Source organism: Drosophila arizonae, chromosome X (genome assembly GCF_054131065.1).
Source record: "Drosophila arizonae isolate 15081-1271.41 chromosome X, UAZ_ARI_1.0, whole genome shotgun sequence".
Taxonomy (NCBI): Eukaryota; Metazoa; Arthropoda; class Insecta; order Diptera; family Drosophilidae; genus Drosophila; species Drosophila arizonae.
Window position 1 is genome coordinate 25,187,349 of NC_142927.1, and position 15,666 is coordinate 25,203,014.

The 15,666-nt window shown below is 37.7% G+C and overlaps 2 protein-coding genes across 2 annotated transcripts in view; one reads left to right on the forward strand and one right to left on the reverse strand.

The window, feature by feature from the left end:
- Positions 1 to 823: 823 nt before the first annotated feature.
- LOC108618961 (ketimine reductase mu-crystallin) lies at positions 824 to 3,118 on the reverse strand. Its single transcript, XM_018015198.2, has 3 exons — positions 1,955 to 3,118; positions 1,177 to 1,374; positions 824 to 1,099 (listed from the first exon to the last, which is right to left on the reverse strand). The coding sequence occupies exons 1-3, from the start codon at positions 2,823 to 2,825 to the stop codon at positions 1,032 to 1,034; spliced, it is 1,137 nt and encodes a 378-aa protein (XP_017870687.1). The 5' UTR covers positions 2,826 to 3,118; the 3' UTR covers positions 824 to 1,031.
- A 9,591-nt stretch (positions 3,119 to 12,709) lies between these two features.
- The window catches only part of LOC108618968 (uncharacterized), a 57,894-nt gene continuing 54,937 nt past the window's right edge, over positions 12,710 to 15,666 (forward strand). The window contains exon 1 of the mRNA XM_089474897.1: positions 12,710 to 13,505. The gene's annotated coding sequence lies outside the window, so the exon portion shown is untranslated. The remainder of the gene's footprint in view (positions 13,506 to 15,666) is intronic.

Consider the following 15,666-nt stretch of genomic DNA (forward strand, 5'->3'; position numbering starts at 1 on the left):
TAAACAGAAAGAAATCAAAATATACATACTTAGAGCCCAACAATAGCATGGAATACAACAAACAAACAAACAAACAACAACAACAACAAACAAGCTGGTGTCTCATTTGCAGCGAAAGTCGCAAGAAAAGCCCAAATTAAATTATTTGTTGAGTATTTTATTAATAATTATAAAATTTAAATTGACAAGCTAAAAAAAAAAAAAAAAACAAAACTGATTATACATATATATATTTATATATGAATATATATAAATAATTATTTGATAGTTATGCTAAAAAATTATTTCAAGCAAAGTGGGAAACAAAGAGCATGCGGCTTGCAAAAAGGGCTTAGACTGGGACCCAAGAGCCAATTTAAAAAAAAAAAAAAAAAAAAAAAAAACAAAAGAGAAAAAACAAAAAAACAAGATAAACACTTCCCACTGGGTTCTAGGCCACGTTTCTACAGGCGAACAGCATCTATGATAACAAGATAACGAAAACAAAAACAAATACTTGAATTATATATATAAATGGAAATTGCATGATCATGATCATGATGATGATGTGTGCAAAATGTGCGAGGGGCCCTCCCCCTCGAAGTGGGCAGAGGGCGGGGCAAGCGGTTGAGCAGATGCTGAAGATGATATGAGAAAAATGAAACCCAGATACTAAATTAATAAGTAAAACAAAATGAAATTAATTAATAACAAATTTCAAAAGAAAAACAAAAAAGAAAACAAATGAAAAAAAAAAAACCAAAACCAACATTGAAAATAAAAAAAAAAATACTAAAATGATTACAAAACAACAAAAAAATTTACAAAAAAAAAAACGAGCAAATGTGTTTCAATTGCGCGGATATGCACACATATATATACATACATGCATACATACATACAAACATATCTATAGATTTGACTATTACTATTAACTATTTTAGATTGTTAGCCTCCAGAGGCTTTCGATTGCCACGTCCTGTCCACACCTGTCACATCTTGTCTTTCACTGCGAATTCTCTCTCCCTCCTTCCTTCCTTCCTTCCTTCTGCTTACTTGTCGCAGGACAACAGCGCCGTCTGCACAGCCTCGGCCACACAGGCATCCTCGGAGGCCATGCCTGCAAGAGGCCCAAACAAATAATTGCAATTTTTATTCAATTCCATTGAATTGTTAAATTTGAGAAGCCATAGTTACCCATCGATTGGAATATGGTTAGAGCCTGCTCATCCGGATAGTTGCCATTGATTATAACGTCGCCCACCTCGCCGGCTATGGGCGCTGGCAGACCGACCAGCTCGTGCCTGGCATTCTCCATGCAGTCCACATAGACCAGAGATTCCTGATAGATATCGTCGGACACCTCGCCAAAGTGCACCTCGCCAGCGCCCACAGCTGAAAGCAGAGAGCGAGAGAGAGTGTGAGAGAGAGAGAGAGAGGGCGAGGAGTTGAGATTGGAGTAAATGCATATATGAATATGGTTTTGGAGATAGTTTAGTCTATCGAGCTCTCTCAATTTATCCTCATATCATTTAAGTTGATAAAGAAGTTTGTGATATAAAGTCTTAGAGATGGTTAGATGGAAATAGTTAAGCTCCGACAACTTGTAAATATGATATATCATATCACTTAAGCTGATGAAGAAGTTTGCAGATAAGCTATGCCAGAGGATAGAATGTTATGGGGTTTCTAGCATACAAAGAGCATGGGATTACTTAATATCTCTAATATCTCTAAGAATAGTTAAGTATGCAACAGCTAAACTGGATGGACTTGGTTTACAATAGGCTACTACTTAAGTAGGATAGTAGACTAATATGACTAATAAGACCATGGGTCATAGCTAGGCTGCTTGCAGATCTATTCCTATCTATATGATCCGACTAATAGGCTATATCTTTTCAGCAGTTCTCCGAATCCCATGTGGAAGCACACGAAGCACAAGTAGCTAGGCTAAACTGCAGCCAGCACGTACCGTTGATGTGGACGGAGCGTTTCTCGCGCAGATCGCTGGCACGGATCAGCGGCTCCTTGGCGTAGGTGGCGATGCAGATGACGTCGGCCTCGGCGACCGCCTCGCCGGCTGAGCCGCAGACCTGGATGTCGGGCAACTTTGGGCCGTAGCAGCTGTCGCTGTCGTGGGCCATGCGCTGGCGCAGCTCGTTGGCCAGCTGCACGGCCCGGATTTGGGTGCGATTGTAGAGGGTTAGCTTGTCCACCCTGAAGTTGGCGCACATGGCGGCGGCGTGCAGCTGGCCCTGGGCGCCGCAGCCGACGACGGCCACGTTGATGCCCAGCTGTTGCTCGGCGCGCGGCCCGAAGCGACGGAAGTACAGGTATTTGGTGGCCACCAGCGAGGCGGACACGGTGCGCCAAGTGGTGATGTCTGTGCCGGCCATCAGAGCCTCCAGCTCGCCTGTGTGCGCATTGAAGAGCAGAATGTTGGCGTTGATGCTCGGCAGCGGCGGCTGCAGCAGCCGGTTCGATCGGAACGATGTGACCACCTTGCAGGCCAGCGTCGAGCGGGCAACGTTGGATGCATCCCCGCCAGCGCCGTTGCCAGTCAGCTGGTAGTTGCCCACAAAGGCGGGCATGGTCAGCAGCAGCTTGCTGGGATCATTGCTGGCCACGGTGACGTTGCGCGCTGGCTGACTTACGTAGGACCTGCCGCGGCTCTCATTCGACTGCGGCTCGCTGCCGATCGCATCCATTGGCTCATCTCCGACAGGGGCCTTCGGCTTGACGACTGCTTTGAGAGCAGCCTCGACAGCCTCGTTCACCATTGGCCAGTTGAGGACGCGTCGCACGGACTCTGCGTTGTAGAATACGGGAGCCAGAGTGTTCATTTTCAAGGAAATTTTGGTTTTTGAACTAATCGAGAAGCTCCGCTCTAGTCGGATCTTGAAAATGGAATGACGACTTAGCTAGCATGTAGAGTAATCTTTGAAAGCAAGTCTGACATCAAATGCCCAGCCAGAACAGAAAACAGAACAGTGATTAAAAATTAAGTTTGTAAATAATCTTCGAAATGCCTTTACTATCTATCTAATGTAATTCTTAACAGTGATCCAAAGATCACTTTTAACTGTTTACTAAACGGCCGTAAACGCCAGTAACAGTAACAGTCAGACTTTATTTAGTATTTTTTGTGATATGGTATAAATATATCGATAGCAAGTTGCTATTAGCAACTTCGAACTGCATTTGTCTATTGAATCTCACTAAATAAATTGGAGTACTTTTTACTTATTTAGTATATAAAATGTATAGTTTTTTTTAATATAAATTGTTAAATATATTAATATTTGCTCTTTCAATGTCATCGTCCAGTCTGCATTTATTGTGTTATTGCGCAGACTGTGGTGTGGTGAATTTAATTTAGCAATAGACTTGGAATGTTATCTAACAGTGAGGCTGTGGCGCAATTTACATTCCCTGCTATTTTAAATGTTCAGAGAGGCTGTGGTGCAAGCGTTTGTTCACGATTATTTGCTCACTGCTATGAATTTATATCGATGAATAACAGCACTGTTGCCAGCGGTTTCTTTTAAGGAATTTCCGTTGCGAACCTATTAAAATATTGGCTTAATGAACAAATTAATTTAGGAATGGTCTTTTATTTTATTAAAAAATTAAATATAGACCTACGAAGAAAAGGTGAATACTATAATGCTTGTTGTTTGTTGGAATATTAGAATACTAGAAAGCTTTCATTGATTGTGATCAGGGCCGGATTAAACACATTAATGTGATGGGACCAGGTGTGGTGGGGTCCTTAAAAATGATATATATGTATGTACTTGGGTACTTCATTGTAATGTGAATTAAGAATATATAGAGTATATTTATTATAATTTTAAATAGGTCAAAAGCAGCGATTGACAAAATGTTTCTTTATGGGGTTTCAAAGCCTTGCCGGTGTGGAGGCCCTGTGACCTAGGCTTCACTGGCCCTATGATAATTTTGCCATGATCCTTTGGTGGGGCTCTATTTATAGCCCTTCTATGAATGTATGGCATGAGTTTGATCATTAATATGGTAAATGTAATATAAGTTATGATTTTGTGGTATTTTTAGGGCCATCATTGGATTGGGTTTGCGTTAATATAGACAAAACCGTATATGTATACATATAAAGTAGAAATGGCGTTGGTGGATGTCTGGGGTCCTAATCCTACTAGTACCTACTTAATATGTTTATTTAAATTTCCATAAACCCTATATATTTAGCTTGTCTTTTGCTTCGAGTCTTTTTCCTTAACAGAAATCTTAAATTGTTAACAGGTTACAGGATTCTGCCAGGTGAAGTTGCTGTATGTTAGGGCGACTCTGTTACCGAGTTGAGGATGCAGAGCTGCTACATTTTTTAGCTATTATATTTTTGGCAGCAATGGTTTAAACAGCTAACGCACGTTTCGTGTTTGGTTTCACTGTCAAACATCTTCAGTTCGGTCTATAATTCAACCAGGAATCGTTGAAATCATTGAATTTGATTATCAAAATGCGTGCTCTGCTAAGAAAGTTCATTTTGGATCGATTTTGGAGTGCAGATCAGCCAGAGGACCTGCAAGAGCTACCAATGTATCCAGAAAAAGTCACAGTTTGCTGCGGTTTATGGGCTGGTGATATCATTGGACCGTACTTCTTTAAAGATGCTGCGAATCGTAAAGTAACTGTTAATGGTGAGCGCTACCGTGAGATGATATCCAACTTTTTATACCCTGAACCCATTGAAAATGGAAAATCAGGGTATAATGGTTTTGTGAAAACGTATGTAACGGGCAGAAGGAGTCATCGCAGACCCCATAAAGTATATATATTCTTGATCAACACGACGAGCTGAGTCGATATAGCCCTGTCCGTCTGTCCGTCCATCCGTCCCTCAGTCCGTCCGTCCGTCCGTATGAGTGCGTCGATCTCAGAACTTCTAAGAGCTAGAGAGCTGAAATTTGGCATGCATACTCGTGTATTTCATACGCAGTACGAGTTTGCTTTATTTTTTCGATAACTCATCCGATAACTTTATTATCGAAAATAATCGAAAAATTGATTTTGTTTTTTCAGCCTAATTTGAACACTTTTAAACCTGAAGTCTTCAAATTTGTGTTGTATATAAAGTTAATGGATACAAAGATTTTGGATACCACGCCCCCTTCGCCCCCAAATTGTTAAAAAAGGTATTTCAAGTACTAGAGACTTGTGCTCTGGAATGTACACATATAGCTCTTAAAAAAGTCACCCTTTACATACATATATTGTATTTTATACTTTGCAGCGCCATTGAGATTTTCAAAAAGTTCTCAGCTTCCGGAAAATTTAGGATCTCTCACAAATAGAAGCAGACAATGTCACATTAATTCATATTCACATAGATTTTTCAATCGATTGTGCTGGCTGAATGTGCAGAGAATCTTATACATGTTGAGTTGATTATCAAATGGATAATACAAAAATAATATAGGTTAATATATGTTTTATGCAAAGAATTTTGGCTTCTGAGGTTAAGTTGTAGTATATTCAGTCTTGGTAATTAAAGAATCGAGCATTGAGCGCAGCTAAAGCACTTTCATTTAACTGGCTCGCTTTTCCTCTTAGCCCATGCATTTTCCCAGTAGCTCGGTGGGCGTGAAAGCATTTTCACTTGTGTGCTGGGAGCGAGTGCTTCGCGCAGCCGCAATGTAATCGCAAAAAGAGCCCCAACACGAACCACAAAAGGGAAAACCTATGGTGGGGCTGGGCTGGTCTGGCTTTGGGTGGTGCTGGGCGGGGGGGTTTTTCTGCAGCTGCGGTTGCTGCAGTGGCTGATTCTCGCTGCTACTGCTGCTGCCGCCGCTGCTGCTGCTGCTGTCAGTTGACGTCGAGTGACATGTTCATCTCGGCATCTTAATGTCGAAACTGAGTCAGGCCCTCGACGTCTTCAGTCTCATTTGCGAAAGTGAAAAGCGTTTCCCGTCGCGGCAGCAGCAACAGCGGCCACAGCGGCGCAGCAGCCACAGCTGATAGGAAAATTAATTTTTGCCATTGCATTGTTTAGCCGGCTGCGAATTGTTTTTCTCCAGCTAGTAATTCAAATTTTGACATAATTTTTAACTTTCTCACTTTTGTGTTGGCGGCCTCTCGCTGTGCAATTTCTCTTGACTTGACCTTTTCGTGCAGCATCAGGGCCTGCATTAGCCGCACCACCCGCACCACCCGCACCACCCGCGCCGCCCTTTTGTTGTAGCTGTTGTCGCCTTTGTGGCTGCCATGGCCTTGGGAATTGCATTTGCTGTTGATTTATTTGTGCAACACGACTGCACCACCAGCACCACTAGCCCCACCAGAACCACCATCAGCACCACAAATCAAAGCCAATTGCTTGTTGATGCTGACTCATTCAGCCACCCCGGTTCCTGCCTGGAGTCGAACCTGTTGAACCGAGGCGAGGCTCCACCACCTCCCGCCTCCCGCCTCCTGCCTCCTGCCTCGCACTGGTTCTAAACGCTTTGACCTTGGTCTGATCTGTGGTAAGTGGCGGGCCATAAATTTTTGGCGCTGCCATTGCGCAAGCGTTGCGCCCCAAATCTGAGTCCAAATACGAAAACGAATGCGAATGCGAATGCGAGTGCGAATTTGAATCAAAAATTGAATACGAAAAGTGAATTGTCGCCAACACTTTGAATAAATTGTTTGGCGATGTGGCAAGCGCCAAAAATTAAATGTAAGCCAAACAGCGAACACCAAACTTCAAACACCCAAATCATATGCGAACACACGATCAAGAACAACAACAACAACAACAACAATATGAGAAGCAAGCGAAAATTGAGAAAAATTAAGCGATCCAATCGCTATTAAATAAGCATAAGCAATAACAGCAACAAAAAGTGTAACAACAAATTATTATTAACAATTTGTGCATTTGCATTTGTTCGGGGTGCAAACACTTTGTCATTACGTTTGTAACTGTAAAAAAGCATAATAATATTTAATTATATTATATATTTATAAGATATTAATATCATGAATACCAAAAAAATTAATAAAAATATTAAATTATTTGTACATTAAAAACAAGTGAAACTGCTGCAGTCGGGCATTACCGGCCACAGAATACTTGTTCGGGGTGAAAACGCTGCCTGCTCCCTTTTTCGATTTGCCACGCCCCCTACATATAATATTTTTATTCCAATCAATGGAGGATTTCAGCAGTAATTTAATCGTTTCGACTTTCTAGCTCTAAAGCTGTAGAAAATAAAATTTTATTCTATTTGCCATGCCCCAATGGGCGTAGATATATCCAATATATCTTTTTGAACTCGCGCTATCAATGCAATTATGCATTCCGAATTTCAACTATCATAGTTTCCAAAATACCGGAAAATGTGTTTTCCCCTGGTGAGTGGATCGGGGAATTCTTGGCATATTATATTCGTGTATAGCGAAATGACTTCAGGTGAACAGAACAACGGACAGCAAGACGGAGATTGCAGGAAGCCAATATACTCATTTCAACATCCTGAATGAGTATTAAAATGTAATGATAATATTGGCAAATTAATTGTAATTTAGTTTAGCTTGTAATTGACATAACTTTTTATCCTTTTTTATAGTTCATATTTAATTGAAATGTTTAATTTGATGTTTTTCAAAAATATTTGAATGTCTCTTTTTTTTATAGGGTTTTTTTATAAGTTGGAAAACCCCCCGTACTTATGTCAAACTCTAACAAATCAATTTCCATTGTATAAAATATTATGTTTAAGTAAAAAAGGATAATGTGTCCTGTACTCTTAAATTAAAAAAAAAAGAAAAAAAAATGTAAAACACAACATATTTGTATACCGTAAATTGATTAAAAATCAAGAGTCCCATATAAATAAATATAAAACAAAATTTTGATATATTTGTATATTAGTATATTTAAATGTTGAATAGTCCCGTTCGAAGTGCATTTTCCAGATATTTTCGTAAAACCATTTGTAGGATAGGTCGCATCGAAATCTAGATTTATTGCCTCTTGGAGTACAGCTGAGGTAAAAAAAATTGAAATAGTCTTGAATATGAATTCAAAATTATGAAAATAATTTTAAATGAATATTAAGTTATCTGTATATTGTTATTATTATTTAGATGTCTATATTAAGTGGCTAAGTCGATATATTTTTGATCACCGCCGCTGTACGTAATCTCAGTTAGAGTATTTGTCACTTTGGTGCATTGTTCTAGTTGTTGAGTGTTTAGTGTGTGTGTGTGTGTGTGTGTGCTGGTGTCGCTTGAAGTTTCGTTTCGAGCTGCTGAAAGCCAACACAAATTTTGTATTTATGCCATTTTTTGTTGGCCCAGGCCGAGGCGCTGGAGGCTTTTGAATTTGTAACTGTAACTTTAACTTTAACTGCTATGTTGGCGTATGGTGCAGTTGTTGTTGTTGTTGTTGTTGTTGTTGTTGCTGCTGCTGCACCAGAACGTAGCCGAGTTGCCACACCTTTTTAATGTGCTGCCCTCATTGGCATTGCCTATGCTGAGGTTTTGTTTTTGTTGTTTTCTGCCTCAGCTTCAGCTTGTTGTTGTTGTTGTCGCTGTTGTGTTTTTGTTTTAATGTGCGCCCGCACACTTTGTGCCCACACACACACACACACACACATATGTGTAGACAAAAAGGAAAGTTGGCAACGCGAATGCGAAAAACTCAACCAGAGACCAGAGACCAGAGCTGAGCTTTGTAGATCAATCTTAGCTGCGGACTTGGACTACCTTTTGCCGTTAGCCGGCGGCGACGGTAGCGGCAGCGGCAGCGGCGCTCACTAAAATGTTGTTTGTCCTTGGAGAATGTGGCGGAAAAAATAGATAGAAAAAAAAACATTACTAACATATGTAGCTAAGTTTTTATTATAATATAATATATAGACACACACACACACATACACATGAATACACACGCATATATCTATACATCTATATGGAGCTGTGTGTGGATCGTGGCGTTGCCGTTAGGTTTCACGTTGGCGCCGCACCCATACCGATCATGCCCCTCCCAGCTGCCCCCCAACACCCCTCCCCGCCCCTTGCGGCCCCTGCCCCTAGCCCCTTTTCATTCATGCCATTCCTTTGGCTATGGCAAACGTCAGATTTAGATCGGCTGGCAATCATTGCCGTCAATAGTCATCAACTTTATTATTGCTATGCTAGTTGTTGTTGTTGTTGTTGTTATTATTATTGCCATTATTGATATAGCCTAGCTCAATACATATATCTTACAGTTCGCCTTTGTTTAATTGTTTCGATTATGATTGTAGTTTTTTGTTTCTGCTTTGTTTTTGCTTTGTTTTTTGTTTTGTTTTTGTTTTAGTGCCACGACTTCCGTCTGTGCACTCGACAGACAACTTATTTCACCCGAGTCGAGCCTTATATTGGGAGTCAGCATTTAGCCAAGATAATCAGTTAATAGATTCATTAAAATTGAATAGAATTTCCGTGCAGGAATCGATATTGATATCGATACTTGGAGAAGTTGGGAAGATTCAGTTTACAATTCGTACCGATATTTGCTTTATCTGAAGGATATACTTCAAAAGCGTGTGCTCCATTCCACTCCTCTGTCTGTCTGGGCATGGCTTAGCTTTTGCTATTTAAGATATTATTTTCTGTAATTTTGAAGTTTAAGATTTGGAGTTATTCATACATTCATTCGTGTGAAAAATTTCCGTATAACAAATTTGTTAACTAGATCAATTTTATAGCCATAATATCTTATGTACGTATATATACTTAGTTCTCATAGAGCCCTCACCCAATCAACAAAAATAAACAACTCAGTGTAAGGCTAAAGAAAAATCTCTGTCTTAAAAGATCTACCCCAACATTATCGGTAAATTGCCTATAGTACAAGACCATAATGAAACCAATGTAGACGTATGGGATTCTAATCTGGGGCACTGCCCGCCATTCCGACTAAAACATCATACATCAACTTAAAAAGAAAGCGCTGGGCACGTTCTCCAATGCACATTTACGAAATTTACGAGAAGCTCGGAGTCCGTTGGGCGTATCAGCAGAATTCTAGATTTATCAAAGCCCATATGAATCGTATAGACGACACAAACCACCAACAACCATGCTAATAACTCAATCCGTAATAGCACCAGCCGTATTTCACATCGATAAGGTTAAATCCCTAGCCACTATTTCCGGGTCTAGTCGTTAAAGCAAAAATGCAAATGCTTACGTAACATAATATAACATAATAATAACATAATTAGCTGATTCTTCTTCTTCTAGGAGAGATGTCAAATAAAAAGGTTTTTCTTATTAAAAACAAGCAGATAAAAATATATAGAACTGTAGCTATTTGGAAAAGGAATATATTGTATATTAGTCTTAATCTTAATCTTAAATTATCATCTATAAATGCTTTCAGTAATTCAAGCATTCAGCCCAGTTTAACTCCTACTTGGAAAAGGATTAAAGGAGAGTCTGGAATGAATTATTGTTGAAAAAGAAAGAGTACTTATATTATTCTAAATAATAGTTAGTGAAATATTTATATAAGTATATATTTAGTTTATTTAAATACTTGTTTTTATATATTCACTATATAAACTATTTATATGATGTGTATAAGTACATATTTCACTTATATATTTCATTTTTTTACTAATTTTTAAATATGTTTTTGTTTAAAGTATCTGATTCAGTGTAAATTGTTTGTGTTGACGTGACTATGGCAGCTATTCCCATTTGCAATTTCAATTACGAAATGTGGATTAGCAATTGATGATTGATTCAATGATATAAATATATCCACGATACAATCATGGGTCATTTATTGCTGCATTTGGAAAAGCTGAGTCAAAAACAGATCTGTGGGTAATGCAGGAAACCAAAGTACAATCTTGATTGGGAATCTAAATGGGAAATGGAAATGGGAATGAAAAATTGCAATTAGTGTAAATTATTTCGAAATGTTTTAGAATTGTTAGAATTGTATTAAAGTTGAAGAAAATTAAAAAAAAAAAAAAAAAAAAAAATAATAATAATAATAATAATAAAAAACAAAACAAATAAATCAAATATTTAGAAGTTAATAAATAATAAAAAACAGAAATAATGATAATAATAATATTATGAATAAAAATAAATAAATTTATACAAAGTATATCTCTGTGATATTTATAATCTAAATATAAAATATTTATATTTTCTTAAAAAAAAAAAAAAAAAACATAATGGAAGGTCTAAGCCTCATTAATTCATATAATATTAACTTAATAGAATTTTTTTTTAAATTTAATTTACTTTTTAATAGAATTTTAATTTCTGAAATGAAATTTGTATTCAAATCAAGTGGGAACTCTGAATATAGGAAGATATACATAGTAAACCCTTGCATTTGACTTCGCCGCCCAGGAATACTAAATTCATTTTAAAAACATAAATATTTATTTGTATGATGATTTGCGTGATGAAAACACTAATAATAATAGGCCATTAATTGGAAAAATACTTTGTTCGCAACTTTGCGTAGTTAAATCATTATAAAGAGATCGTTTCAATTTCTATTTGCATACGGTCACACTTATCTGTCTGAGGCAATAACTAATGCAATAACTCTGTATCCCACAGTGACTGAGCCACGTTTCATACTGAACGGAATTTGCATAAATTGCAATCGAGTTGGACAAGTTAACGTTCAGATCCTTGCGCCCACAATGTCAGCGAAACATTTCGCTAAATGTTTTAATGTTGATTGTTTATCATTAGCATATTTACGATATGCAATCGTAATAGCAATCGCAATAGCAATCGCCTCCTGCTCCCTTCACTCCAGCTCTCCTGTTCCTCTGCTCACCCACTTATTCTCCTCTGGCATGCAACGTTTCACATTCCGTTTCGTTTCAGTTGCAATTTATTTCGTTTTGTCGTTTGGCCGAGAAGATTAATGGAAGTTCTATAAAGCTGATCATGTGAAATTGCTTGATTAATGAAGGCTTTTTCTTTAATATCGCATATACATATATGTCTATACATAGATATATTGCTGTTCCATTTAGAGGCGACGCTCGATCTGTAATCTGTATCATTTAACTTTTTGGTACCGATTATAGCTAGCATCGCCTGTAGTTATGTTGAGCAAATTGTGAAAATAACAGGAATGACAAATGGGGCCATTAGCTAATGCCGCGCATCAAGTCATTTATATAGTCGGGAGGTCGTAAGTTCTAAATTGTGGGTCAAACTCTTTCCAGGAAAGAAAGTCTAATCTAACTTGTTGATTGATCAAACTAGATTTCAAATGAAATATGTGAAGCCTGAAATAAAATGTATGAAGTGAATATAAACAGAGTTGAAACAAGTCGAGTGTTATAGACTGCAGCATGCTTATTCATTTCTTATTTTAGCAATAGTCAATCCCAGTAGTTTATTCGTTAAATCTTTGGTATATATTTCTAAAAATTAAATTTAAGTTATACAAATATACATATGTGTTAACTTTCAATAGAAAATATATTATATAAATATTCATTAAGCATTTAATTTAATTTAATAAATGTGCATTCAATGCATTTATTTCAATGCTCAGCCGAAAGTCGCGAAAAAGCTAATGTGAAGGCAGCTGAAGTCCCAATGCGCTCTGCTCCACTGCCCAACGCCTCAGAGCTTTGGCTTTGTCTTCGGCTTGGGCTTCGCCTTCGGCTGTCGCTTTGGCTTCGTCTTCGGCTTCGTCTCTAGCTTTGACTTTATCACATGGGCAATGCGCGCTTTAGTCGGTGTTGTGCATTCGGCCAGAGCTGACGTGAACACGGAGCAAAGAGAGCGTGCGAGCGAGAGCGAGAAAGAGTGAACTAGACAATACGAAAGAATTGAGCAACTAGCGAACTGACGACGGTTATTTATTTTTTTTTTGGTCGATCCACTGCAAACTTTTGAGTGAGTCTTGGCGCGCCAAGTGGAATTCAAATCGTCGCCCTGACGACGACTGACTGCATCTGACTGTTCGATTGCCGCAGGAGGCGGAAGAGGAGGAGGAGGAGGAGTGGTACAAGTGATTTTCAAGAAGCCGTCGTCGAGTGGACGCATCGCGCTCTCCACACGTCAATTTCGCCGGTAGCCCAAATAAACGAGTGTCAATTTAATTCGCGACGGCCAATTAGCCAAGTCTGTTAATGGCCCTGTACCATCATTATTATTATGTGTAATAATTTTTTAGTTAAACGCCAAACAACAGTTATTTCGTTTGATAAATGGTCGCGCGTTAAATGTTGTTAATTTCTGTTTGATAACAACTTTTCGTTTTCGTTTTCGTTTCTTTTTTATGTTTTTTTTTTTTTTGGTTTTTGATAATTTGCAAACACGACATGAATTACGATTTACAATTTGAATAATACAAAACAAATATTTTCGATAATTCTGTGCTCACTTTTTGCCCAAAACACAACAAAGAATATTTGTGTGTGTGCGTGCGTGTGTGTGTATTGTGATGTGTTTTTGGCTCAACCTGTTTTAGATCTGGTATCCCGAGCCAAGTCGAATTCCATCCACACATTGAGGTAAGCTGATTAATTCTTTTCTAATTATAGCCATTATAGCCAACATTAAATAGTATATATGAATGTGTGAGTGTATATGTATGTATGCACATATATCAAAAACAATTTTCAATCATATTGACCTAAGCAGACTGGCAGTCGCACAGTTGAAGTTATCGCCGATCTAATTTATGCCCGACTTGAGGCCAAAGTCTTGGACAAATGTGTCTCAGTGCTCCCAAGCGTCTAGTTTTCTGCAACGCTGCACACTGAGCTGCCCCCCAGAGGAAGCTCCAAGCTGAACTTGGGGCCAGACAATGCGCACATGAATGAAACACCTAGAACACAGAGCAGCGATAGTCGACGATCGTATACCCTTGCTAACTGAACGATCAATTGGCATTATTTTGCGGGGTTTTAACAAAAATTTATTTGATGATCTATATTTAGGAGTAATTTATAAGGTCTGCATTTATCTGGAGCTTATGCTTCTAGAGTAGCAAACAATCGTGATTTTCGATATCTTTTCTGTATTTATGAAACTTTGAGAAATATTTTCGTAACTTAGATTTTTCTCCAGATTAAGAACCTGTTTTAACTATCTATATCCTTCCTTCTTGCCTTCCCCTAAAAATTACATAAAATGTGATTCAGATGTTCACACTCGCCTGTTTTTGCAGGTGTTGCATGTTTAGTGACTTAATCATTCAATATTATGTCAGTATTATGTACTTAGGTAGGGTAGCTCAGCACACAGAGAATCGCTTCCGAGCCAGTTGCACTGAACCGCAACAATCAAGGCGATGCATGCGGCCATCGATGCTCACCGGTGGCCACTGGCGCTGTCAACTTTTCGCTGACCTTGCTCCACACACACAGGCACACACAAACACACACACACAAATGTGTAGCTGGTGGAAAATGTTTGCTATTTTCAGACAGGAAGTGCATTAGAAGCGGAACATTTATGAATTCCATTCTAGATCTAGATTTAACACAAGTAAACTCAAGTTCGGCATTGAATTAAATGTTTTCCTATACCATTATTTTCCATTTGATATGGGTTGGAAAGTTAACGATTCGTAGTTCTTTTATGCCATTTGAAAAGGAACTAAAAAAAAATGAAATTCAATGAGAATTATGTTTTTCTAAATTAGCATTTTTAGGCGTGGTCGAAAACAGGAAGTATATATATTTTTGATCTGGATAGATAAGCGTGATGTTTAAGCTTTAGCTTATTTTGCCTGTCGGTCTATTAAAGCGATACATTATAGAGATGTTTACTTTATTATTTAATTGATTTATTATTATTTTAATTTAATTTAGTATTATTGTTTAATTAGAGATATCTCATTTGGCGAGGGCTAGGCCGATATTATTAAATAAACATTAAAATATATATTTCTGAAGTTATGTATGTAAACAAATACATATATATGTGGGTATATATATAGATACATATACAAAAACCTTTAAAACAACTTCAGGCATATTCTTTGACTCGCTTTGCATAGAAATAAGTTTATAGATAACAATTTTCATATTGTTTGATGTTTTTTAAAAAGCTTGCAAATTTTTTTCAGCGGAAACTGCAATTTGATGGAAATCAAATTTGTATACAAAAAAGTGAATCAGCTGTGTTGAAAAATTTTCTGGTCTATAAATTTTAATATCATATGAAATTTGTTCATCTTTCAAGAGCCTATAGACAACGTTTAATTTTCGCTCATCTGAATAGGGTTAGCTACTAAAACTTAAAAATATTGGCATACTTAGGTATTGTATATTATATGTGAATGTAGAATTATATATGTATATCGGCATTCTGTATTAGTTCATGTTCTAATAGGCAGAGGTTAATTTTATTCCATGCAATTTATTATTATCATACAACAGTTGCTTATGATAGGGGACTTTCTGATTTGGCTAAATTTTAAAATATTTTGTAAGATATTCGTTTTTAAAGATTTGAATTTCATATGTGCTGTATGTATTTTGTGATGTAAAATAAATATTCACATTGGGTCGACAATGAATGTTATATAAATACCCTGATTGCCTTGGAAATGATATGTTCCACGAATCGCTTGCCAAGCCCAAATCCTATTACCAAAGTGTAAATGTGGATCCTTGAAGAAGTTGCATAAGCTTTGTCGAGCGGTGTGGCATCCTCGTTACGCAA

What these genes read in the sequence shown, in the direction of transcription:
- LOC108618961 (XM_018015198.2), bottom strand. Translation starts at nt 2,825, where the DNA reads ATGAACACTCTGGCTCCCGTATTCTACAACGCAGAGTCCGTGCGACGC. An exon ending in ACGCTCCGTCCACATCAACG is followed by an intron (nt 1,375 to 1,954) that starts GTACGTGCTGGC and finishes CTCTGCTTTCAG; the next exon opens with CTGTGGGCGCTGGCGAGGTG. An exon ending in AACCATATTCCAATCGATGG is followed by an intron (nt 1,100 to 1,176) that starts GTAACTATGGCT and finishes GGCCTCTTGCAG; the next exon opens with GCATGGCCTCCGAGGATGCC.